Source organism: Maylandia zebra, linkage group LG16 (genome assembly GCF_041146795.1).
Source record: "Maylandia zebra isolate NMK-2024a linkage group LG16, Mzebra_GT3a, whole genome shotgun sequence".
NCBI classification, from domain to species: domain Eukaryota; kingdom Metazoa; phylum Chordata; class Actinopteri; order Cichliformes; family Cichlidae; genus Maylandia; species Maylandia zebra.
In genome coordinates this window covers 31,726,114-31,752,321 of record NC_135182.1, presented here as the reverse complement: position 1 = coordinate 31,752,321, position 26,208 = coordinate 31,726,114, and the positions used below count along the sequence as shown (strand labels likewise).

The window sequence follows — 26,208 nt, the reverse complement described above, 5'->3', positions numbered from 1 at the left end:
TTACAGGTGATCCATTCGGCCCAGGAGGTCCTCTTGCTCCGTTCTCTCCCTGAAACAAAGACAACGTCAGATCAGTTAAATGTGTTTTATTCAAAAACTATTAAGTTAATATATCTATTTATGTTCGTCTTTTTTGTTGCAGCAGTTAAAAATCAAGTGAATTACTTCCATTCACAGAGATACTTATGACACCTATGTGATAGTAGACACTCTGTGGGTGTGCACAGAAACAGTAGCTGTTTCTATAGCGAGATCATGCTGCTGTAAAGTCTTCTATATAATTTACTTACTGCAGATCTAAATATCATTTACATATATATCCTGCTAACTCATCTAAATGACCAAATGCAAATTAGGAGAGACACTCATTTTTATTGTCATTATTTATTTAGGTATTTGCAACACTTAAGAAAATGAAAGTTAAACAAGACAAATATCTAACAGACATTAAGTGTTAAGAAATACAATAAAAAAATAACAAAGATATAAAATAATGAAATAGATTTGTTTCATTAACTGTTCAGGAAACACAAAAATGTGTGAAACCTCATAAAGTTGTAATCTTTATGTTTAATTAGCATAATGTTTTGGGAAGTAGTACTTAATTTACTTTGTTTATTAACTTACATATGAATTGGGTAATAACATTAGATAAAAGATTATAATTAGATAATAAATTATAACTTGTATCACAATAAAGAACAGGGGCTCATCTCAAAACCATTTGAAGTTACTGGGAGGCTTTCTAGTCAGGAGGTTTTACTCCTTCGGCCATCGATTCATACTTTTTCTAAAAATATCTGCAGTTATTGAAAAGCTTAGTTAAGAACAATATTTAGAAGAAAGCCCAGTTCAATTTGCTCCACATATTTGGACTTTTTTTTTTTTTTTAAATCTTTTTCACAGAGTGAAGGCGCAGACAGTCCACAGAGAGCATGCTCAAATGAGATTCCCGCCAACTGACTTCCTGTTTGCTCACACGCAGGCATGGGATGTTCCAGGAGGCTGGGATTTCTTCCCTGAGCCCTTCACTGAGGAAGCGAACAACAGACCTGGAGGTGTGGGGTTAGTAAGCAGAGCAGGGGAAAAGCGGGGAAAAGGGACTCGCTGAGTGAGGTTGATAAGGGCAAGATTGTTTCTGATTGTTTCTGAGTGTTTCTGACACGGCAAAGCTCGTGGGCTGCTCCTGGGAGGGGGTGGTGAACACCTGCAGAGAGTGAGGCGAGAGAGTACTGGAAACAACCTGAGGCAGGGTGCATTACTGGATTTTAAACATTCAGGATCAGGAGACACAGAAGCAGCGGAGGTGCCTGCAGAGGAGGAGGAAACAGGAGGTGCTGCTGGTGAGGAAGAGAGAACGCCAGGATGCACTGTGGGAAAACGGGGGAGGGCGCAACATGCTGCTGACATGAAGACTCAGAGAGGACCAGCTCCAGTTCTGTGCTCACCGTGTTTCTTCATCATCAACGTTTAACATGTTTAATCAGCTGCTGACTAGTCAACTGCACCCGAAATGTGAAGTAAATCAAAGCTCCACCATCGCATTGCACTGGTGCAGTGCAAAGTTTTGCAGACAGGTCTACTTAGTGTTGTATTTGTTGAAGCCTGTCTGGAGGTAAGCGTATGTGAAGATCAAAGTGCGCTTCTGTTTGTGTTTGAGCTGTTAATAAATGGATTGCTTCTTATGGAATGTTTTTCTACTCCACTCTAGCACTCAAAGCACTTTATACAACATGCCTCATTCAGGCATTGATACAAGCGCTTCTTTTCTATATGCTTACTATCTGACATTCACACACATTCATACTGCAACGAATGCAGAGCAACTTGGGGTTCAGTATCTTGCTGTTATGGTTGTTCTCATGACTTTATTCTCTCTGCAAATAAGACAGAATCCATAGTGGACGTTATGGAAGTGAATGGCATCCCTATTGCTTCTCTTGATGTCGTTGCTGCAGAAGGAAACTGACCCCAATGCATCAACATAAATTAGCCCTAATCCACAAGTAAGTAACAGTAGCATTAGCTTGTTGTCTTCTCCTATTATTGGGATCAAAGTGGAGCATTACAGCAAAACAACAAACTGACATGGGGCGGACTTTAAATGATACAAAGACAATATGTGAACTCTGACCTTTCAGTATTGGCGTAAATGCAACGGTGAACAGTCAAAGTGCTTAATAAAATATGCACCATATGCATCTCTGGAAACGCTGAATAAAGTGACTAATGATCAACTTTTTGCCATAAGAAGGTTTATTTAATTAAACCTTTTTATGACTTTGAAGAGGCACTATTTCATAATTCAATGACAAAGTTTACAGCACACACATGCATTTTAACCACATCTTTTCATATCTTAATTCCTGCAGGTCACATTGTTTGGACAGGCTGCAAACCCAAAGTGAAAAGAAATTTCAAAAGTGGCTCTTTTCATTTTTCTTTTAGAAACTGCCAAAGACTGAACAAGAGGGAGATACAGAGTGAGACAGAAAAGACGAAGGAACTCACAGAAGATGTGGAACTGCAAAGTAATAGAGTTAATGAAAATATAACACCATTATTTAATTATATTTTATCCATAATTAGCAAAACATAGGAGCTTTATTGGAGCTTGGAGCTTTATTTAATTAAGTACTAGACGTATTAGGGAAACTCCAAGAAATGAGAACACCTGTTCTAGACTGGTGCCAAAGTTTTCTGCCAAAGCTTCAAGTGGGGAAAAAAAGTTATCCACTCAGGAACAAAGCTAATTTCTTGAGATAAATAGGTGCGTCAGTTTGGTGCTTTTCAGCTGAAGGATTTAATTAAACATCCAGTTAAGGTCGGTCCATATTAGTGCTGTCATGCTCTTACCCTGGAGCCACTCAACATGGCCATGGGTCCTGTTTTTGAGTCAGTCACTCCAGCCATCTGGGCTCCCAGGCCCTGCAGGTAAAACACTGCAGGTTAGCTTACCATGTAAGGCTTGACACGGATGCCTGCAGTTTAAACTCTAGTGTTTCTGTTTATTGGCTCACCCCTGGGTGTGATGGATGCCCTGGAGGTCCTGGTTCACCAGGCTGACCTGGTATGCCAGGCTCGCCGTCAAAGCCCTGAGGGCCCCGTATTCCCTGGAGAGTAAACGAGAGAGAGTTTAATTTACTTTTTAAAAGGTATTTTTAAAACTGCTCACACTGATTTACACACATATTGATTTATTCCTTTCAGCAGTGGGTTTCAGCTCTTATTTGGATTTTATTGTAAAGATGCAAATGAAGACCAATCAATTAGTTAGTAAAGCCAGAAGGTGTTCTAGAACATGTCACTGACTTCAATAAGAAAATAATAAAACAGATGTACCTAAACTTAATTTTCATTTGTTTATGAACTGCGAGCTGTAAAGCGTGTGCAACAGGAAAACCATTGGTTATGTATTAATAAATCACCAGCAAAATGCTGCCCTCAACTCTGCTGAAACTCCACCAAGCAGAGCACATTCATTCATCATGCTGCCACGTCTTTGCTTGCTAAGCACATCATAGATCAAATTTCCACATTACATCACTTTTTGACCGTTAGTCACTTGTCCTTGAACCGAATGGGCTTTAAGCTGAGTGAGTTAGTGAGGATCCATTCTCATGACCCAGTAATGAAAAAGCTCAAATGTCATGTGAATTATAGCGAAGTGGGTGTTTCAAACCGATAATACAGACATGACGTCCTTATTTATAGCTTGCATATGATGCAAGATGATAAATATTGTTAGTGTTGCCGTAGTCTAATGGAGAAAGACACAATAAAGTGATGGCGTTGTCTTGATTAAGGTAATAAATACTACTGTGGTTTGTTATTTTGTGCAAACCCACGTGTTCTCTAAAGGTCCTGCCAGAAAAAAATGAGGAAGGATGTGATGCTCTGGTAACAGGAAAAGGTCAGATTTTCTATCTTCCTATCTTCATGCTTTTTATATTCTGTTCTTAAGTTGTCTGTGAATGCTTGTTGATGTGACCTACAGGCCTTCCTTTGGGTCCGTGTGATCCTCTTTCTCCTGGTGAGCCGGGAGGTCCCTGTCAGAATAGACAAGAAGAATCAATAAAAAAAATCTGACCCTGACACTTCTGCAGTAACATCAAAACAATGAGCACGCTTGGCACGGCTTGAATTGCCACCGTGACCCAGCTGACTGGAGGCCTATCCTGCTGTGTAGACCTCCTTTTAAGGTGAAGTTATGCAGGATGCGGCTGTCCTCTCATGCCATCTAGTGTCAACTGTGGTGGATGAACATTAGCAATGTTCTTTTTGGTAAATCCTGCCGGTAAAGAAAGAAAAAAAGATGCTCACCATAGGTCCAGGGCGGCCTCTGATACCAGTCACCTGCAGGGAAATCATCAAACACATCAGTTTCATCCTGCTATGTTTTTGGATTTAAAATTGTCAGTTAAGCAGGTTTAAATGTAGGAAACACTCACAACTGGAACATCTCCAGGTTCTCCCTTCTGACCCTGCGCAAACAATAAGAAGTGACAACAACTTTCAGACTCACACGACATGACAGTGGAAGTCAGAGCGGACATAAAGTATAGGATCACAAAACTGGCCTACCTTGTAAATTCTACCCCCATCTATAGGAGGAAACATAGAAAAATTGTAAGGAAGAAACATGTAAGGAATATGCAGACAAATCATCAGTGTAACAACTCAGTAGGCAGCATATACTGAAACAGCTCCAAAGAAATTCATTAATCATTATGGGATAAACACGCAGGTCAGTCAAAAGCAAAATAGACGAGTAAAACAATTAATCGGTTGTCAGTCATTCTTAGTGTGAGGCTACTGATGTGCAGCAGGCTGCTGGCAGCAGTAATTCATACATCATCTCAGTAGATTATTTGGCAGCCTGTCAAAACTAAAAAACCCAAACAATCTGCTGTTATAGCTTTTATTTCTGAAAGCTTTGAACTACATGGTAGGGAAGGTTTATTTAATCGATGCTGTTTAATTTCTTGCCCTCTCTTTGGGATTAAATTTGTGTTAAAGCGTGATAAAGATCTGAGAAGGCCTTTCTTTGAATCACCGTGTCTTCTACCAACCAGATTAAATAAAAAACATTCTTCTTCAATTCCACAAACACAGACAAAAGGTTCAGGCTCACCAAAACTCCCCGTCCCACCGCTGCTTGATGAGTCAGTCTGACACACGGGGCAGCACTCGCCATCTGGGATGTACATCTTCTCACAGTTACTCAGATCGTCACACTGAATTTCATCGCACAGGACCTGCCCGTTGTCACAAACACAGATCCGGCATGGCTCTGGCTTCCAGATGTCCCTGTTTGTGTACACCTGGCCGTCTGCCGTGCAGTCCATGTCATCTCCTGGAAGGTGGAATTTGTGTCAGTTGAATACAAAACAAAACACTGAAGAACAGCTCTTGTTTTATAATAGGACGCTGTAGAGAAATTGCTGAATTGAAGATATCCTCTTTTAACAAAGCATTTTAATAATGAAGATTGCAGTGGGAAAAAAAATCTTGGTTTTGAAACACCTAACCGTACGCTGTGGCCTATCCTGATATTCATTGCTCATAAGGTCAGGATGGCTCAATGTGTACACAAAGTACTTCTAAATGTACAAACAAGGTTTCCACCATATTCTGCACACACTGTAAGAGGGGAAAAAAGGGTCTGGAAAACGTGATTCGCTGTCGGGGTAAAGTCTCCAGCAGTTAGACATGAGATCATTTCCTCCAGAAGCAGCGTCTCAGAAATTTGACTCTTTTTCAAAAGAGAAAAACCTGCAGCCACCTATGAGTTTCTCCCATAAAGCCAATTATTCAATTTAGTTCAGAGATTGCTTTATGAGTTAACAAACAACTGTTTATTCAATAATAATGCACCATGCTGCCAGCTAAATACCAACTGTTATTCTTAAAAATCCCCCCAAATATTAATAAATAATATAAAAAAAAGAGTTCTGGTCAGAAAAAAGAGAAAGAAATGTAGATGTGGTTTGTCTGGCTTCAACAGACATCTGGCACGTTCTGTAAACATGAGCCCAGGTCTTTCAGGTCTGCAGACGCTCTGAAACCTTTACCTGTTCCTGATACGAACAGCAGGTGGCAGCTCTAAGCTTTAGACAGCAGGTAAGTCAGGTTACCCAGCTGCAGGATGCAGGAAGTTGCAAAGAGGTGACTCAAACGCAAATCAGAGTGGCACTTCACGCATTCTTTCAGCTTTTCTGTAGTTCTCAATATATTTTCCACACATGTATTTGTCATCACAGATGTACAGGAAGACTGAAATATGCCAATAAACTAAAGTAAAACGTGGCTTATTATGTGAAGTACACATTGAGATGCTCTTTAATGAACATCTCATGGCATTTACATGAAACAGTTTTATGATCTCTATATTTGTTATAGTCAGATCAGTATGAAAATTTGACACCTATGATGACATTTGAGGATCAAATAGAAAAATATTGTTCCATATGTACCAACATTTGATTCTATGTGAAGTAACATTTTTCAGAAGTCATGTAGAGATGAATATCTGAAGGCAGTAAAAAAAAAATCACTATAGATTTTCAACTTGGTTAATAAAAAATGGTCAAAGAATTCAATAAAATGATAAATCAAGTAATTAAAAACAAAAACATATTTTCGGGAATTCCATTAATAATAGATCAGTCATGGCTATCAGTGCAGTCCAGCAGCCGAACCTTCTGTGACGAAATGAAGAGACCCTCAACATATCTGTGAGATATGTTGAGATTCTCCTTACAAGATCAACGCAAGTTAATGATAGCTTGAGAATATGAGTATTGCTTAACTCTTCAACAATCCACCATCAACATTGGGACCTTTGAAATCGGACTTGGATTCTGTACAAATGCACCGTGTAATCAGACACTCTTAAGCTCATTACATCTAATCTCACAAGGATGGGAAGCAGTGATTTGGGTAATATCTCAGACAATGGTGTGGAATGACCCCCTTTACACTGTACTACTGCTGCTGTTTTCTTTCCTACCAGCTGATATTACTTTAGTTATATATTTTATCACAAATGACTGCTGGAACTACATATATACAATATGAAAGCAGGTGCAGATCTATGTTATGTGTTCTTGTGGTTCAAAAGAACAGAGTTTTTAAAAAATAAAAATATAAAAGAAATCCCAGGGGTTTTTTGCAATAGCATCCTTACTTTACTTTACTGATTTTGGTATAATGTAATCCTCTCCTGTCTCTGTCAAGGCAACATTGGTTATGTGTCGTAACTCTAGTCTTTGAGTTTATGAGCATAGTTAGGGCTATGACAAAACTGCAGTTTAACCATGCATGTTTCAACTAGCATCAAAGACTTCTTAAAAAATTATTAAATTACACAGTGTACAATATAATCAGTGAGTGGTGCTACTGTTTCTTAAATTAGTAGCATTGTCATCTACTTTCATCTGTATCCTTTAGAGAATTATTAAATTACTTTGTTTTCAAATCAGCCTTCAATTTTCCACAATTCTGATTATTTAAAAAAAAAAAAAAAAACCCACACAATGAAATCTAATGGTAATGTTAGCAACATTAGCCAAGTAATGTGCTAACAGTTGGTTTGCTTTGCTGATGACTGAGATATTTTTAGCAAAAGAAAAATGGCATCTGCACATCCATTGTTTCGCTGTTCTGGGATTATTTAAATCCCAGATTTAGTAATGGAAGAAAGCTCTGAAGCCCCACTTTAAAGATGGCAAAAAAAACCCCAAAACATAATTTGGGCACTTTGAACTTAATCTGGTATTTTTTCCATAGTTACATCAGTTACATTTAAAAAAGAGGCACACTCAGCCAGACATGATAGGCTAGTACAAATGACCTCGAGGTACAACAGCCATCACCCATAGATTGTTTCTCCTAACCAACTGTGCACACAGGGGATCAACACTCCAACTAGCAAACACACCCCGAAGGTATGTTTTCTCAGATGTTGCTGTTCAATCGACCACAAAGTATTTGACGACACTAACAACACACAGTGCAAAAATAAAATTTCCTGCCTCTCAACAGCCAGTTATATCCCACACTGTGGTGGTGGTCTTCCAAAATGAGAAGCAATACTTCACATGGAACATTTTTCTTCATTTTCTTGGAACTATTTGAACAATGGATCTCAATATCTGGAATTAAAACTTTGTCTGTTTTTCAAATGAAACATTCTTGTATTCAGTTTCACAAGATCAAACTAGAAACTCTTTCTAACTGATTCAGTTTGACGTGAAGTCTCAGACAAGCTTCTGTTGAATTTCCATTCAGGTAAATGTTATCTCAAAGGTATTGGAGGTAATTTGTGTGTACCGTCAGTGCATTTCAATACAGAGACATAAAACCAGGGATGTCTGGCAGAGCTGTTGGCCACAGAGCTGGGGAGCAATTTTTCCTGCGCAGGTTTGAGAGTTTTCAAACACTGCGTGTTGGGAGAATTTGAAATTTACTGGAAGAGAAGTGTGGTTTTTAGAGTGGTCTTTACTACCCCACCGCAAGCCCCGAGGAAGAGGGGGGAAGTCGGGGGGAGGGGGGGGGTCACTTTTTCCCCTCCTTTCAGCTAATTCGTTGCAGGTTCTGCACTTTTCCACAGACGCCACGGTTTGACTGTGACATCGGTGAAAAGGCATGCTCCCTTTCTACTTCTAGATCTGTACTTTCCACTAGTCAGCTAACAGGGCAGACGGTTTCCTCTCCTGGTTTAAAACATGGAGTCTGGATCTTTTCAACATGACTCACGTGTCTACTGCTGCTATCATTTAGTATCATTCACCAGACATAGGCCAGATAACCCGACATCCTTTCTCATAAGTCATGACGCGCACCGACCACCAGGAGAAAACCTGGGAAAGCTACTTTGTGATGTACTTGGCAGATGTGAGTAACGAAAAAAAAAGGGGATAGTTTATGGATTTTCCTTGGCTAATATGGAAGCACTCATAACACACTGCTTTTGGGGAGAAGCTATGGCAGCCAGAAATGGAGGGGTTAGAAAATGAACTTATGGAAATGATGAGTCATTTAAAAGTGGATCCTTGATCTCTTTTAGAAAAACAATAATGAGTACAGGGCCTAAACTGACAGTCACAGCATCATCTAATTTCTAAAAGATAGTTTCCAGTTGATGTTAAGTTTATAAAAATCATACATTTTGTTCTGAACAAGCCCTTCTTTTCAGTCAGAGTAACTTGCCGTAGCTGACATGGTTTATACCATGAGGACTGTAACTATGATTTCTCATCCAGATGCAGATGAGTTACAGCTGCTGAGGGGTGGCTCTGCTGCAGCTGTGCTTTCTTGCTCTAAAAGCCCAGAGTGTCGAGGCCAAACATAAATCTTCCCGCTGCATATGGCCTTTAGGTCAACCTGCGACTTGTCCACTGATAAAGTTGTCCATTAAAGTTGCTGTTCCACAAACACTGACTGAGGTATTTGCCATCCCAGCCCAGAGCTGGAGTCATAATAGGTAAAAAAAGAAAAAAAGGACACCCAATGTTTTGGCTCTCGTGTCAACAGTGCTTTGCTGCAACGTGATTCGACACCCTGTGATTATACCTCAATCTACCTTCTTTTATTTCCTCTAGCATTTTAACACATCAGAAAAAGGCATCCTGTCTGTTTAATATTCAGCAGTGTGCACGATTTACCGTATGATGCTGACAGGGCTTGAAAGCTGAAGAAACACTCTAGTCTGAACATGCTCTTCACCTCGGCTTTCACAAACAAAGCTCTGAATCTCGAGGGAGGGGTAGGAAGCTCGGGCCAGGAAAGTTAAAATGATTGCATGTCTAGGCTTTTCCATCAACAGGCCCCCGTCTCCACTGGCTCTTCCTTTTAAAGAGGCAACCGCAGCTATGAGCTGTTCCCTTCCTGTGTTCAGTCAGTGGACGATTGTGGTCCTGCTGAAGTACACATCACCCGCTCCTTGTCTTTATGTCTTGTGCTTCTGTTGCCTTAGACTGGATTCATCTCCATCTTATGTTACATATCCATGGCAGAGCTGGAAATTTGAATTTGCAATTTACTGAGTTTACATTGTGGCATTTTCTCAGTTTTAATTAAGTTTGCTGCAGGGGTCGCTTCTATCAAACTGGTCGTGTGCCTTTGTGTCTTTGTGGCACATTATCATAATGAGATAATTATGCTGTACAACAGAAATCGTGCTCAAGAGTGAGAATTCTTTATAATTACAGGACTTCAAGCTGTTGAGAATGATAAAATGAAAGTTGCTAAACAGTGAAGTTTTTAGACTTGGATTCAGCAGCACAGTCTGAGGCTCTTGCTGAGGTCAGTGTCAAAGGTCAACTGAAGGGCAATCTTTTTCTGGCTCCTTATCAGAAGAATTCTTAACTTCTTTTGAAAAACAGTGCAATGCAGTGTTCTCACACTGACTCCAAACAGATTGCATTTCTTAATGAGCATTAGTGTTCTGGTCTGTCTTTGTTTTATACTGTGGCTCTAAGTATGATTATGTTCAGTTTACTCCGTGACCACATAGGTTCTTTTGTTTATTTTTGCTTTTCTGCATCAAAATATGTTGCAGATGTCTGATTGCACATGGCAACATTGTGCAGTACGTAACCTATCATTTAGACAAATTTATTCCAACACACTCGGGAATACAAGCATCAATGTTTAATCCATCAAACCGTGTGATCATTCTTAATGTTCTAAGTCTTAAATCTCACTGACTGATGACTCTGAAACTGCCTGCATTGACTTCTGCTGTGAAATACCGACTATAATTTAAAGATAAAGCAAAAAATAAGAATGGGGACAGATTTACTGGATGCATTCCGACAGGCCGTTCTTGCTATTAGGATGTGAAAATGCACAACAAAGTCTTGAAGTGACTCTAGACCTTGCCAGGTGTAGCTGTTTGATTTAAATTAAATCTTCCACTTAATCCTTGCACCCTGTCAAACATGTGGTTTTCATGTCCTCTCGGGATGCTTCCAGCTGCTCACTGATCAAGCTAAAGAAAATACACAAACACTTGTGGATGTACTTAAAATATTACAGAATAGTTATTATGGACAATAATGGACTTATGATCAAATATGTAAAACATTGAGGCATTTATTCTTGATGCTAATTATAACACACTGCATAAAAACGAACTGTACCTAATGTTAGTTTAGGTCGGCCATGGTACATTAGCTGATAAAAGCTGATCACACTGCCAGCCCACATGAACTGATGTCTTAGATGATAAAACTTATTTCTCAAATTTCACATAGGACCCAGCATTTCAGTTGCTTTAGTCTGCCCTCTGTTGCAGTTGCCTCTGCAAGCCATTTTGCAACCCACCACTAACCCAGCTACTCCTTTTCATCCTTGGACAGATTGTGGAATTATATTAACACACGCGCGAATCCTCCAGATCAGCAAAATGCCTTTTACAGAGGTGCTCACACTCATCGTTGCTGATCACGATCATTTAAGTGCAAATACTTCACAGGTCTGCATGGTAACCCTTTTCTTTGTCAGTGATAGTTTTTTCTTTTTTCCCTTTTCTGTCATGGCGAGTCTTACTGTTGCTTCATGTTTGTACATGGAAGTCAGGAATGTATGCCTTAGGCTTCCAGCATACGCAGAAGCCCAAGGCACACATTGTCATATGGAATAAGAATCGACTTTTGACTAAAGTGGTCCTCACCGAAAATACAATCAAGGGTATATGGAACTATTATCGGACTGCCACAAACAGTTGTTTTTTTCACCAGATTTTTCAAATGTGTTAATATAAATAAATAGTTGTGGTTTGTCCTCATAAGAGCAGGTAAGCTGCAAAAGAAAAAGGATGATGTCAAACATTCCAGTTTACCAGAGCAGGCAGTTAACTTATACAAGGGGTCAGAGCACCCTGGTGTTTTACATCAACTGAACATACAGCCAGATGTGCTGGAATAAACTCTGGATTGTATACTCAAAATGACTGAGAGGAAATTTCTTTCCAGCAGAGTTTGTTCACGATGTCTGATTAAAACATGTGAATACAAAGAAAGCTAGTGTTTGAGGCCTTTGTGTTTGTGAAAACCAAATGCTAGCAAAGTGCACTCTGGAATTTGGACAACTACAAGATACTGTAGCTGTGACTCAAATGAAATAGTGCAGAATTTGTATCTGGCTTGTTTTCTTAATGCTCTTCTTCCATTCTTTAGTTCCACTACAAGGTTTGGTTCAGCTGCCAGAGCAATTTATTTACAAGCAACTTGTCTAATAAACCTCTGATTAAAAGGATTTAATGAAGCAGAGAGTGCTGGGTGAGCCTTTTTCTGGATGATTTAGCCTCGTCCTCCTCCTTGATGGATGAATACTGTACTTGCCAACTCTGATAAATTGGTAGCATACCCCAGCGCTCTTTCAATGTGGATTATATTATGACTGTAATAGAGGCACTTTTCTTTCTATATACATTTAACTGAAAAGCAAATGACTGGACTGTTTAACCATTACGGTCTGATGTCTGGCAGAGTCACTTAGCCATTTGTTATCTGTGAGAATTACTGAGGTTTTGGTTTTGTGATATTGTTATCAACTAAATAGACCAAAAGTACTGCCAGATGAAACCAGCAGGTCTGTGTAGGGCAAAGAGGAAACTATCTTTTCTCGCATGACACACTGTCAAGATCGGTTTTCATGGTCAAATATTCAACTACTGCTGCATTTGAAATGGGCTAATGTCAACAACTTGAACTTCAGACATCTAGAGTGACTCCAAATGGCAAACTCTGCTGCTGTTCCCAAAATGACCACTCCAGGCTGCGTCCAAAAATGAGTTGATATCCAGACTCTCTTCTTTAAATGTACAACTTTAAAGAAGAAATTAACTTTAATAACCTCATGTAAATCATATTAAGGTTTAAAATTTTGCATGATAAAATGTGTGGCTGCTTTGATTGAGAGGTGTATGCAGACACAGGTGGTCGGTCACTGTCTGAGCTGCATCAACTCGGCTTGTTCAAGATTCTCATTCATGTTTATGCTGTCATATTAGCCAGAAATACTATGGATAATATGACCATCCGAGAAGTCCGTCTGAATGTTTTTGTTTTTTAATTATTTGTTAGCACTAATTAGGACGTCTGTGTTTATACACCTACCCAGTCTGCCAATGCACCTTGCTAAGTAAATTGAGTAAAATTAGCTGACACCTCTAATCCTCCGAGAAAAAACAAACAAACCCAACAACACAAAAAACAACCACAACCAAAACGGCTTTAAAGCAGTAGGTCACAAACCATGTGACCTGGTCTGATGTCACCATCTTTTACCTACAGTCTATTATAGAGGTAAGAAGTCCAGAGAAAAACATGATGCTGTTGACTTTTTTTATAGATTTCTTGATGTTTATTTCTCTGTTATTAAGATGATACCAATAAAAAAATTCATTTAGAATGATCTGCATGGTTAGACACCACTGTAGGGGTTAAACAACAGTTCAGTTTTTAAATCCGCGCTGTGAAATTTTAAATACGCTGTCCTCAGCTCACATCATTTTCACCCATCTGTTTGCATTTTCATGTGCAGACTGCGGTGCTCGCATAACATGCCTGTCTCCTCTCTCTCCCTCATCTTTGCATCGTTTTCAAAATGCAAGAACACGGATGAATGTGGGCAGCACATAGTTAAGCTGGTCACATGCATAAAAGTCAGAAAACAGCAACAGTGTTTTTGCACAAAGCTGCTGGTATATGTGCAACATTTCAAGGGCATCTCATCTTGAAACACTTCCAATAATTCACATGTTGACTTGTAAATGCTAAAAGATGGAACGCACATGTCCAGACACTATCATTCTTCAGGTGGGGAAGAGCTTTGAGGCTTTTCTTTTTTTCCTCTCTCTTTTTACAAGGGATTCTGCATTTGTGAGAAGCAGCAAGCCCGAAGGCAAGAGAGATTTATTGCGTCCACATTTTGTTTGACCTCTGCGCTACAGCAGTTTAAGGACGCTGCATCCTCTCCTCAAACCCCACAGCTGCCGGAGGCTCCATTTTAAATCCCACTTTTCCCTTCGCATTAGCCTGTGTTTTCTCATATCCCCCCTCAAGCTCTCCAATCTCCCTTTCTTTACCCTTATCCCTATCAAAGGACACAGTATCTTTATGAACTTTCTGCCACACTCCTGTTTTTTGTCCTGCTTAGTTTTATTTTCAACACAAATTCCAGGCCATTTAGTGACTTTCCTCACAATCCCTTTTCACTTTAAAATGAAAGTTTGAGGACTTTTAGATAAATACATGGAAGTGATTATGTTAGCAAATTTAAAAGCCGCAGCATTTTCTAAAGGCTTTCAGTGCAGTCATCATCTATTCAAAACATTGCTGGAAGAACCTTGTTTTAAAGTAATGTGACGTTATTGTATTAACAGAAATGCACTTTTACTAATGGTTTCCAGCCCTAAGAATCAGACAAACAGTCATTGTTATGGAAGATGTTTTTGTGGGGGTTTTGGAAGCAGAGATCTGTATCTGCATCTGTAAGGAAAACACTGTCTGAGCCCACATTTAGGCCAAAAACCTCCCCAAAACATTTTGAGATAAAATTGATCCAACATTATTTCAGCATTATCTCCGAAATGGAAACCATGACTTCATTCATGTGAACTATTTCAGCTGTACTCCAAGTACTTCCTCGAGTCATCTGTTATTGAAATCACAGAGTTTGTTTCCAGTGATCGGCTCCTTGCAGGTACAAACCATATCTGTTGCTGGAGAGAGAAACCGTAATTTTCTGGACCACTGTTAGGATCGGACAGATAAGCGAGCACAGGGAGACGGGGGTCAGCACAAGGCCGCCTTCCTGTTGTGACATCACTCAAGTTGAAAGCCCAGGGGCGACACACAGAATTTATCACTTTCTCTTTATTGCCAAATGAAGCCCTTGAAGTTACTGCAGTTTGCATTTTTGGAGGCACAGACAAAAAGGGGTGATAAGGTCAAGGCAGGACTGGCCACATGGTTCTGTCTCCAGAAGGTTGTATCTATGAAATTGCTGGAGCCAGACTGTCTGGGTTTGGTTATGCAAATAAATGAATAACTATAATTATTCAACAACAGGTAAATTAAAGCATTCTTGGAAGGATAACTGAAATCTGCACTGAGTTTCTATGAAGCCTTTTATACACTTTGATGGCAGAAGCTCCTTTTTAAATTTAGCTATTGATTTCTGTATATTGACTGATCTTATTTTTTTCCCTTTAAACATCTTAAAATATGTTTTTGAATCTCCAAAGTTCTGTCTTCTCCATTCATGTGAACCTTCTAGGTAGACAGCAATTGGTGTGCAAGGCATTGACGCTTTCACAGCCCTGGTAACTTTCAGTACTGGAAAAGAGAAACTATAGACAGATCTGAGCAGAAATCTGTGACAACAGATGATACTAAGACAAACACAGCATGAAAATCTGCAGAGCTTCTTGACAACATGGGCTGTCTCTGAAGCTGACAAGAAGGTGCTGTAAAGAATGGTGAAAATCTTCAGAGGGCATTTATATTGACAGATACATAATCAGGCTACTGGACATCATGAGAGGCCCCTCCCACTCAGACCATGAACCTGCGTAGCCTCAACGCCCGTACAACAAGGCTGAGTGGACTCAGTGCCATGAGTTTCCATCTGCACTTTATCAGTTCATGTATGTGTTTTTGTTACTATATGATTTTTAAGTTATTAAGTGTTATTCTGCTTTATTCTACTTATTATTTTAATACTTGTCTGGAAAACACATTTTGGTTTTCTTTCATATTTTTAACATGTTGAATGTCCGTAAATCTGTTTATCCATCAGCTATCACTGAGATCAGCTAAAGAGGCAGGACTGTGGCTGAGCTTGACCCTTGTGGCATCCCGTAATATGCACATGCGCCTTCTTTGTACTCCTTCACTTTTACTTGTGATTTTGCCACATCTGTTCATTTTCTGTGATGTTTTGGTCACATTGTGGTGCTGGCTCCTTTTGCTCAGCGGCCATCCCATGGGTACAAAACACCAGTTTAACTGTGGCTAATGTTAAAGTCTCATTCAAGGCCGATTTTTATTATTTGCTTTTTGATTGAATTAAATGTGCATAGTTGCACAATGCATAATTTGCATTATCAAATCTGCTCAATGAAGAGGGTATAGTTTTGTAGTTGAAGGTTAAACAAGTAACCCAAGCTAAAGCTGATTTTACATACATTTAAAACATGTTTGATTAAACTATATTAAACTGTGCAGTTACTGAGTTTGAATCCAAACCTCTCAACCAATCAGAACCTCTAATACTTGCTAATAACCCCTTGGGTTCAGTTCTGGCATGCACGTGTCTTGCCAAAAGAGTCTTAGATAAGAAAAACTGTATATGAGCAGCATGACTCTAATTTTTAAAGGACGACGCACATGAAATAATGTTCTCCTGTTTTTGAAGATCTTGACTGACAAAAAGATTATTGTTCAATCTACTCGGAAGCAAATGCTCTGAGATACACTTCACAGTGACCCATTTTCTCTAATGACAGAAGTATGAAGGGAATATTCCCACCCAGGTCCTTGTGACATTATGGCAAAACACCAAAAACTGCATCAACCAATGAAAAACGTTTTTCACTAGCAGCGAATCACTTCTTGGCAGTTCTGCTGCAGTTTGTTTGCTTAAAGCCCTCCCTTCTATCAGTAACAGATGCATACTTTATCCAATATGTCATAGACAGCTGTGAGTTGCAGAAATCTCGAAGGCGGTCTCCCTCCAGATAAAATTACAATGAAGTGTTTTGCTTTACAGATGTGGAACAAATCACCAGCTGACCAATTTTTCAGTTCCGTTATGAAAAAGAACATATTTGCAGTAATCTCATCTGTCTCAATCTGTTTTGTCTTCAGATCGTTAATCACAATTAACAACAACAACAACCACTTTTCTAGAGGAAATTCCTTTATCCTAACTCTTAAACTGGAGTCTGTTGCGACATACACATGGAGGTATCTGCTGTTGATCACATGTCCCAAACAATCCTCCGGGGTTCCCCTCATTCTCACTTCTTCTGCCTTTCACATTCTCACCTCTTTCTTTTCTCTCGCTCTCTTTTCAGACTCCCTTTCTTATCCCCTGTCCCTGACTCCTCCTCCTCTACTCTCTGTTCCTTCCTCTCTGATCCGCAGCTGTGCCAGGACTTTTCTTCCCCCCTCAATGCCCCTCTCCTAGTACTGTAGATATAAAATTACAATGAAAAGATTCTGTATTTAAAGCTTACCCCTTCCCTTCTCTTTAAACACTGTGCCACACCAGGAAAAAAAAAAAGCTCAGAAACAAGAAAGAACATGCAACTGAATAAAACTCAAAAAAGGCTCAAAGCCTCCACTTAGTGCTCTTATGTAGCCAAAGTAAATAGAGAGTGGCGTGATGCACAGCAGACTTCAAGCTGTGTAAACCTTTGTTTGTTTGAATCTCATACGGCTGATCAAGTGAAACCTGAGCAGAAAATATCTAACACGTGAATTACCCGGTTATCCCACACCAGCCTTTGTGTTTGCGTTGCTTTTCTTTTTAATTTGAAGCGTTACAAAAATGCAAAATGGCAGTTTTAATGTTATTCATATGGACATAATTTCAAAGCTAGCACAGAGTAAATTACCACGCCAGCATGTGAGTTTGTTGTTCTTCTGGGTGAAATATACTAACTTTCCTCAATGTGCTGTAAACAGCTGAATGGTGAAGCAATAAAGACGGTTCATGTGTAAAGGCTCCTGGCTGACACTAAGAATACAGCAAAGATTTTTTATTTTTTTTTTCCAATATTTAACATTGGCTTCACCACTTTAATTCATTCTCATTAACTTTGTCTCTTTTGGCAACTTCTCTGCAAAAGCATTTCACCCATTTGCTAAAACCATCGAGGTTAAATGGTGGCGATGAGTCACCGACAACAAGCAGACATTTCCACATCTCACTGGTCTGGCTCGATGTGAGACGCGTCTGTTTGGGAACACTGGCTGGACATTATGGCCAGTGGCCGGCACAGACTTCACATTGTGTTAACAGAATGCTCCCTTCTTTTTTACCAAAAAAAAAAAAAAAAACTCACTACCCCTCTGGACCTGCTGTGAGCTCTTCACATAAAAGCCCAAAGAAGAAATGTCGCGAAACAAAGAAAGTCTTAAATAGGCAGAATTTTATTAGTCCAATCAGTCTTACTTTTTTCTGCAGCCAACACTTAGCAAGTCTTCTTGGTTTCTATTGCTGCTCCCAGATAGTCCATGCATCTGCTGAGCAAACTATGACTTTAATCATAGACGACACTTCAATAAAAACCATACCCTCTGATGGGATCTGGATGGGATGATTAGAAAATACAAACCCTGTGTGTGCTGGAACTCTTCTTAACATTCAAATCAAAATCCAGTAGAAGAGGAGCTCAGTTTGGCCCTCACATTAAAGTGCTAAAATCCACTCGGCCTGACAAAACACCAGAAAGATTGTAATCGATTCGTAAAAGTCTGAGATGGTGGACATTTTCCAGCTGCTAACAGTCTAATTCTGAATTCCTTACATGCTTATTAGCACTCTTGCTGGTCAACACCAAGAAAACTTAATAATATGATACTGCTGACGAGTTCTTATAGCAGTACTTTTGTCTTTGAAACTAACTTAAATACAAATGTTCTGTACAAACATATGTGAAAAAGAAGTTTTCCACAGGAGTCCCTGCAATCCTGTGGAAAACTAAGTGTACCCAATGATTCAGCAGCTTGTAGGACCACCATGAGCAGCAGTAATTTGAAGAAATTGTTTCCTGTGTATCAGAATTTCACTGGGCCAGTGCAACGTGTGAAAGCTTTTTGTGTCACATGACTGCCAGATCTGAAAAAGTGAATCCAGTGTGGAAATGCCTGCATTCTAATGGCCAACAGGAGGTCAACTCCTGAAGTGAGATTAGCTGCCAATGAGAAAATGATCCTAATGACCTTGGTACCTTTTCTGGCTTCATTCTCTACTGCAACTGCTGAAATCAGTTCTGAATTTGTAGTTTTATGGCAAATAAATTAAATTAACTCCAAATTATGTAATCTGACTGAATCAAGGCATTCAGAAAAAAAAAGCTTCCATAACAATTTTGTGTAACGTACAATTTAATATGATTGTTTTCAGTGAAACGCAGTAATCTGCAGTATTTGCAGCTGCTGCAGTTTTATGACCACCTGGACAGAAAAGTACCTCAAAGCACTGCTCATATATGAGGCATTTCACTGTGAAGTCAGCTGTCCAACGAGTTGTTAACAGCATGTCTTAGGCCACACTGCTAACCCCTGTAACCCATGTAGCACCATTCAGTCACCCTCTTCAGTCGTAATATATACACAGTCAGGCCTCAGCTTAGAATTTGGGTCGGGCCGCAACCTGCAATTATGGCCGGCTGTCACCATTTTGTGGCATTCAAACAAGTCATGGTAGGACTTTAGAATTTGTTTCTGTAAGTTCATAGTCATCCAGGTCATGGTAGACTTAAGTGGTTGAGTTTACTGCAACCAGATGTCTTTTGTAAGTCCTTGAAGTCACTTCAGCTCTCATCCAAACAGCTTCTTCAGTTCTAAAAGCTTTCCGTCAGCCTTAAAAATCACATTTTTTTGAAGACTTGAGGTAATTTTGACTTTAAAATGTTTCATTTAAAACTGTAGGAGAAGTTGAAATTGCATGTGTTAAGATCTTTTTGCATTTCCCGTTATGACAATCAACTGATTCCCTCCACGGCAACTGTGGTGTGATTTTACAGAATCATTACCTGGACCGAAGCACAAAGAAAGGTTTCCAAATGGGCTGTAACATCTCCTGAAAGCTACTACAGCAGCTTTTAAACAGTCACCAGAGGAGAGACAGAGAACATGTACAGAGGGAGTGCTACATTACACTGAGCCCTGCCAACCTGCAGAGGATAAGCTCCAGAGGGTAAAAGTCCCCCTGATCTGCAGGAAAAACTACAACCAGCTGTATCAACACTCGCTGAACAGGCTACGCACTAGCAATGGCTAACTGCTCAAAAGCATTATCATGAAGGCCATGTTTGTTTTCCTGGCATTTTGTGATGGACTATATTACTTTTTAATTGTGGAGAAAGATAATGTTTGCCTGAAAGCTTATAATCTTTACTTTCATGACCAATTAAAGGCCTGCTCCTGCAGTTTAGTACTGAAGTGACGTGGAGCTGGGGAGCTCACGAGACAGAGAGACTGAGAATGATTGGACAGAACATGAAACATTTTTTGACACATACTGAAAGGATGGAGCCTCGATTTTCCAAAATGAAAATCAATCTTTAGACTACTATTATCGTGTCGTCTTACAAACTTCACAACTCCAGATTTGTAAAAGAAACTTCTTGGGTTTTTTTTTTGTTTTTTGTTTTTAAAAATTGTTAAAATAGAAATCTAAAATTGAAAAGTTTCCGTTTCCTTATGATGCTGCACCAATCTGCTGCGGTGAAGAGAGAGCTGAGTGTGAAACCAAAGCTCTGCATTTACCGGTCGATCTCTTAACCTCACCCGTAGTTATGAGATTTGGGTAGTGTCCGGAAGAATGAGATCACAGGTACAAGCAGCAAGAAAGAGCTGCTCTCTTTCAGATCAAAAGGAGCCAAGCGAGGTGGCTTGGGTGTCTGATTAGGACAGGGGTGTCCAACTCCAGGCCTCAAGGGCCGGTGTCCTGCAGGTTTTAGATGTGTCCTTAATCCAACACAGCTGATTTAAATGGCTAAATTACCTCCTCAACATGTCTTGAAGTTCTCCAGAGGCCTGGTAATGAACTAATCATTTGATTCAGGTGTGTCAAAAACCTGCAGGACACTGGCCCTTGAGGCCTGGAGTTGGACACCCCTGGACTAGGATGTCTCTCAAATGACTCCTAGGACAGGTATTTCTAGCACGTCCTACCAAGAGGAGGCCCTGGGGCAGACCCAATACATGCTGGAGGGATCACATCTCTTGGCTGGCTTGGGAACATATCAGTGCCTAGGGAGAGGGAGGTGTAGGCCTCTCTGCATAGACTGCTGCCCTCAAACCCAGATAAGCAGCAAGAAATTGGATGGATGGGGAACTTATTATACTTCCAGCTCCATATTTTTATTCTTTGACTTCACAAAAATAACAGCATGATTCATAGTTTAAAATAACACTCAGCTAAATCATTGGGAACCAACTCAGTTCAGCCACCTCATGAAAGCAGCCATTTAGACTCCTGTCTCTATAAGGTCACCCTCTCAATGACCCAGCTCTTCTGACTAGCTGACCCTTCCAGTCAGAAGGCTCAAACAGGACTATGTATGACAACATTCAGACAGTAGAAATAACTGCTGATGTTGAAGCATCCAAGAGTTTAGGCTTTTGGATCAAATAATGCTGACCTCATTATTTGACACTCAGGCTATGTAAGTGTATATAACAGAAAGGAATGAAAAGGAGTAGATAGTGGATCGTGTGAAATGTGCTTGGATTTTCATGCTCTATATACATAATCCTTCAGCGTAACGCTGATATAGTCACAGTGCACCTTTAATTTTAAAGCTTTACACTTTGTAGTGCTTTGCAACTATATTTAACACAGTATAAACATGAATTAAAATTAGTTTTATTTATTCAACTGTGACACAGAACTTGTGAATTAGTGGCCAAGCTCTTCCTCTGACTACCGTAGGGCTCAGTGTCAATTATAATTAAATTAGGACAATTGTAGCATTTGGGGAAACGAGCCTGTTCTGTGTTTACCGTCTGTCCTCTCATCCTCCTCCTACATAGACAAACTGAGAGGATCACAGGACAGATGGGCGAGCAAGTGACAATCAAGCGGCAGGAAACCTGTTAGGAGGAGCCATAATTGCACGGCCTTGGAACAAATAGCTACTTTAACTTGAACCTGTAAAGACAGGGGAGATGGGCTGTCCCCCTCAGACTGTTTAGGGTGTCTTTAACGTTGACAGATGTAAAACTTACTGGCTCACAGTTTACCTAAAGTCACACTGACACACTGTTTTATATTGGCCGTTTAACTTCCTCCCCTTCCAAATAAGACTTTTTTATATATTCCAAGTAGTGCCAAAGAGACTTTTTTAACATCTGGAAGTCATCCTTTCCCCCAATCCTCCATTTTCTGACTGCAATACTCTGGTTTATAAGTAGTTCCCATGGTGCATCCCTGCATGAAAACTCCTAATCAGCTCCACTGTCTCTACCACCAACACACCCCGGGTTTACAGTCTGACATTTCACATCAGTCGACATAACACCTCCTCAAACGTGTAACTGAAACAATATAAGACAATGTACAACCTGGTAAGGCTGACCCCCCTCCCCCCTTCCCTTGTCTTGCCTTTAACTCTGGTAGAAGAAGGCGTGTAATCAAGTCATAGCTCAAAAATGCAGCATGTGTTTCTAATCAAAGCCGTCTGTGGACCTGGTTGAATTCACATGTTTGGACGTTTCAGCTTTAGTAGAAAACAGCCCATTTGTTGCGATGTCACTGATGTGGCAACAACAACTGGAACCAATTTAGGAGGCAGGGTGACCTCATGCTGGTCTGCTGATCTGGAGTACCAGATTTTTGCTTTGTGCTAATGGTTTCTCTCAAACAGAGGAAAAAATATGCTGGAGACGCTTTAAGATTTTGGCTGTGATGGAAATGAAAAAGCTGGTGATGATGAGACAAATGTAACTGCGAATACACTCAAAGTAAGCCAGCGGTGTCATGAGGACTGGGTGTTGAGTTTCTTTGATGTAAGGTGCAAAGTGCCATCTTTGAAGACGTTTTACAGCTCCGTCAGTGTCTGGAAGGAGTGGTCTCACACACACATGAACACAGACACACACAGAAAATGCATGATTTCTGTCCTTGGCTAAAACTCTGGGTGCAGACTGTTTCTTGTTATTGGAATCAGTATTTTATTGCTATTTTTTTCCGTGTTCACATCCTTAAACTTTCCTCCAAATATTACTGAAAAAATCTGCTTCTTCCAGCACAAGTTGTAATTTTTCTTTGAGGCCTGCACTATATATTTTCTTTTATCCTGGTGTTCTGTGCTGGCGTCACCATTTCCAAGTGTGAGCTAAAAGTCTGCTCCTTGATCTCATTTTCCAAACCATGTTCTTATGCAGAAAACTTTCCACACATGTGCAGGCACATGTCTCTAATCTAGAGCTGTATCAACTAAAACGTTCAACATTTGTTTTGAACATGTTTTTTTTGTCTTCAAAGCATTGTGTTTGATTTTCAGTAACCTCAGAGTCCTATCTTTTTTTTATTCTCAAAAAAAGCAAAATGTTGGCTAACAAAAGGTTTCTGGGAGTATGACAACAGTTTCATCGACCATCTGCCAAGCTATTTTTTTAAGTTGCAGTTTCCCTATAAAAGTAGTTCCCTGTAACTAAATGGAATATGGAAATATTCTAATTTGATGATTTGCTTTTTGAAGATTCTTTAGAATTCTTTCTAATGGCCTGCAGGGGGCTCCTCTGATTGCAAAATGTCAGATTATGAAGAAATCTACAGGCAAATTACCGATTTATGACCTCAGTAACCACTTTCCTAATGTTGTTAGTTCCAAGTTTCTTTAAATACAACATGTTGTTTATTTACTAAATTGCTTTCTTATTTGGGCTCAAAATGACAATAAAGCTAATGCTTTAGCAAATGCTTTAGGGCTGACCATTTGTTTTCCAAGCTGCTACTGTATAATTGTTTCTTAGTTCCCAATGCTCATTTGCTACATCCGGTTTCAAAACCCCAAGATGGCGATGGCCAAATTGCTCAGCTCAACACTTCAAGACAAGAACCAATTGTTTCACAGTGGCTACATTAAAATTGTATATACAGTCACCTGGTGGGAAAAAACACCTAATTAAAGACTGACCTTTTAATCATGCATTTAATCTGGCACAAGGATATATTTTAGCCCAATGAGTGATCTCACTGCAACACTAAGTGTGCTTCAGGAGTTCTGACATGAGTCATTCCAGACAGTAGAGGAAAACTGAAATAGTTTTTGGTCTTGCTGCAGACAGTTGTTAAAAACATGAAATGTAATAACTCTCAAGCAAAACCCATACAAGCAGAGTTGGTCACTGTCTCTTTAAAGCCCCCCTCATTAAGACACAAGTATATTGTTCCACAGGGCCTTGAACCACATTTTCCCTTAGTCAACAAAAACCACGGACTTTCCAAAGTTTTTATTTGGTTGAAATGCAACCATCTCCCCCCACCTATGTTCCATGGAAAAAAAAAAGCATGCAAGATCGAGTACTGCTGAATATGAACAAATATGGAAAGTGAGATTTAACCAGCTAGAGTAGTGAGATGCTTAAAACATAGCTTCTAGGAGCTATAGAGAACAAACGGCAGAAACGTGCAGATGTGCACAGCTGGATCTCTTTGTATATTTAATTCAGGTTAAATACACTGATCATCAAATGTCAGCATTACATTTTGTGTTAAATTTCTTTGGTGCAGATGAAGTGCACACATGCTGCTTTCACCACAGGGTGGCACTCTATCCAGTGTCCAACTATCACACCACAGCTTTACATGAAACTGAACCCAAAGAGAAAAAACAACTCATTTTGGTTAATTATATAAAGGAAAATAGCTTTTCTTTTTAATTACACTCTCTAACAGCAGTCCAGTGCTCAGTGTGCCCCATGACATCACGAGGAGAACAAGTCAGTCCCTGTGACGACACAAGACATCAAACACTCCGGTGAGGAAAAAAACAAGCTGGAAGCGTGGTTCAAGTAAAACAAGAACTCTCAGGTGTTCCAGGTCGCAGCTTTGCCAGCTGGAGACATCAGCAGCCCCACAGTCTCAGTGACTCCAGCAGCATCTCTGCTCCTCACATCTGCCCTGAATTAACATGTAGCATGTGTTCCCTCAAAGCTGAAATTCTTTTCACAGATGTACAATGTAAGGGGGTGGGGGGCAGGGGTGGGGGTTGTGGTGACACTTAATGAATCTTCCAAAGTGGTAGAGTCGTGCAGGAGTAATGTAATACCACAAAGGTCCTCGTTTCCCTGCTCTGCACATTTTCACTGCCTCAGGGTGACATCACTCGCAATCACTGACAGATTTCCACTGAACTGTTTTCTGACATGCAGAGCTTCTTTTTTTGCCATTAGCAAATAATCCACAAGATTCTCTTTTCGTATTAATCATCTTTAAGCCTGACACAGACTCTTCAGTGGGCTGGAAACATTTCTCATCCACACCAGAACAAGTCAGTGGGGCAAATTAAGTTGTCATGTGCAAGGAGAATTCAACAAACCAGCAAAAACCCCGTCTATCTAAAATAGCTTCTCCTAAATCAAAATAACACTTAATTACATTTCTGCAATATTAATAATCAACATAAGTCTATACAACCAAGCCTAATTTGTACTTCAAAGTTTTCTCATGCCTGCACAAAAAGTCCAAGCCAGTATCTGAAGGTTAGCCACCTTCACACATTATCACCAACAACAATAGGTGTTAACATAAGCAGCTGATGGGGTTCACTTACCGCTGGTCTGAGATGAAACAATCAAAACCTGAGCAACGGAGACCAGCAGAAAAAGGAAAATCCTTAAATGCACAAAGCTCTCCATGTCTATAAGAAAGACATGAGCTGTCCTTGTGTGCAAAGCGAGGGGAAAAGGGATGAGAAGAAGAAAAAAAATGTTCAGGTTATCACTGCACCACCATGAATACAAGAGTGTCTCTCCTTGTAAGCAGCAGACCCAACCCTGACTGCGAGAGTGCTTTTTTTTTTGTGTAGTTACAGCTTTAAATGAGAAGAATGCTGGCGAGCCTAATTTTCCTCCCCCTTTTGTCAGCCCTCTCCCATAACCATCCTCTCACAGGCTTTGTGGCTGTGAGAGAACTACACCCATGTTCACAAGCTCTCATAGTTTCCAGTGTTTCTTTCTATCTATCTTAAAAAATGAGCCATCTTTACTCTGACGCATAGAAAAAGATGTCAAGGAGGAGATAAGAAAAATGACTTTGCTTGTTTGAAGGTGATTTTTTGTTTCTTTTCTCTCCTACTTTTCTTCAGAACTGGTCACTAAGAAAGACCATAAAAGCGCCTTTTTATTGCTGTCTCTGGGGCACCAAACAGGACAGTTTTTACTGGGCAATTAAAAGTAAGAATAGAGTTTATTACAATTGTTTTTCAAAAGGGAAACTGAAGTCAAGAAA

At 39.9% G+C, this 26,208-nt stretch overlaps 1 protein-coding gene and 1 long non-coding RNA gene across 2 annotated transcripts in view; one reads left to right on the top strand and one right to left on the bottom strand.

Moving 5' to 3' along the window:
* The window catches only part of col5a2a (collagen, type V, alpha 2a), a 41,595-nt gene extending 15,809 nt beyond the window's left edge, over positions 1-25,786 (bottom strand). Inside the window, exons 1-9 of the mRNA XM_004559164.6 lie at positions 25,532-25,786; positions 5,135-5,356; positions 4,585-4,604; positions 4,452-4,484; positions 4,324-4,356; positions 3,996-4,049; positions 3,021-3,113; positions 2,857-2,928; positions 5-49 (exon numbers count right to left, since the gene is read on the bottom strand). Coding sequence (XP_004559221.1) covers positions 5-49; positions 2,857-2,928; positions 3,021-3,113; positions 3,996-4,049; positions 4,324-4,356; positions 4,452-4,484; positions 4,585-4,604; positions 5,135-5,356; positions 25,532-25,616 — 657 coding nt within the window. The 5' untranslated portion in view covers positions 25,617-25,786. The remainder of the gene's footprint in view (positions 1-4; positions 50-2,856; positions 2,929-3,020; positions 3,114-3,995; positions 4,050-4,323; positions 4,357-4,451; positions 4,485-4,584; positions 4,605-5,134; positions 5,357-25,531) is intronic.
* On the top strand, positions 892-2,520 carry LOC143413080 (uncharacterized). The gene is made up of 3 exons (XR_013093646.1): positions 892-1,615; positions 1,889-2,006; positions 2,449-2,520. It is a non-coding gene; the product is annotated as an uncharacterized LOC143413080 (long non-coding RNA).
* Positions 25,787-26,208: the final 422 nt, after the last annotated feature.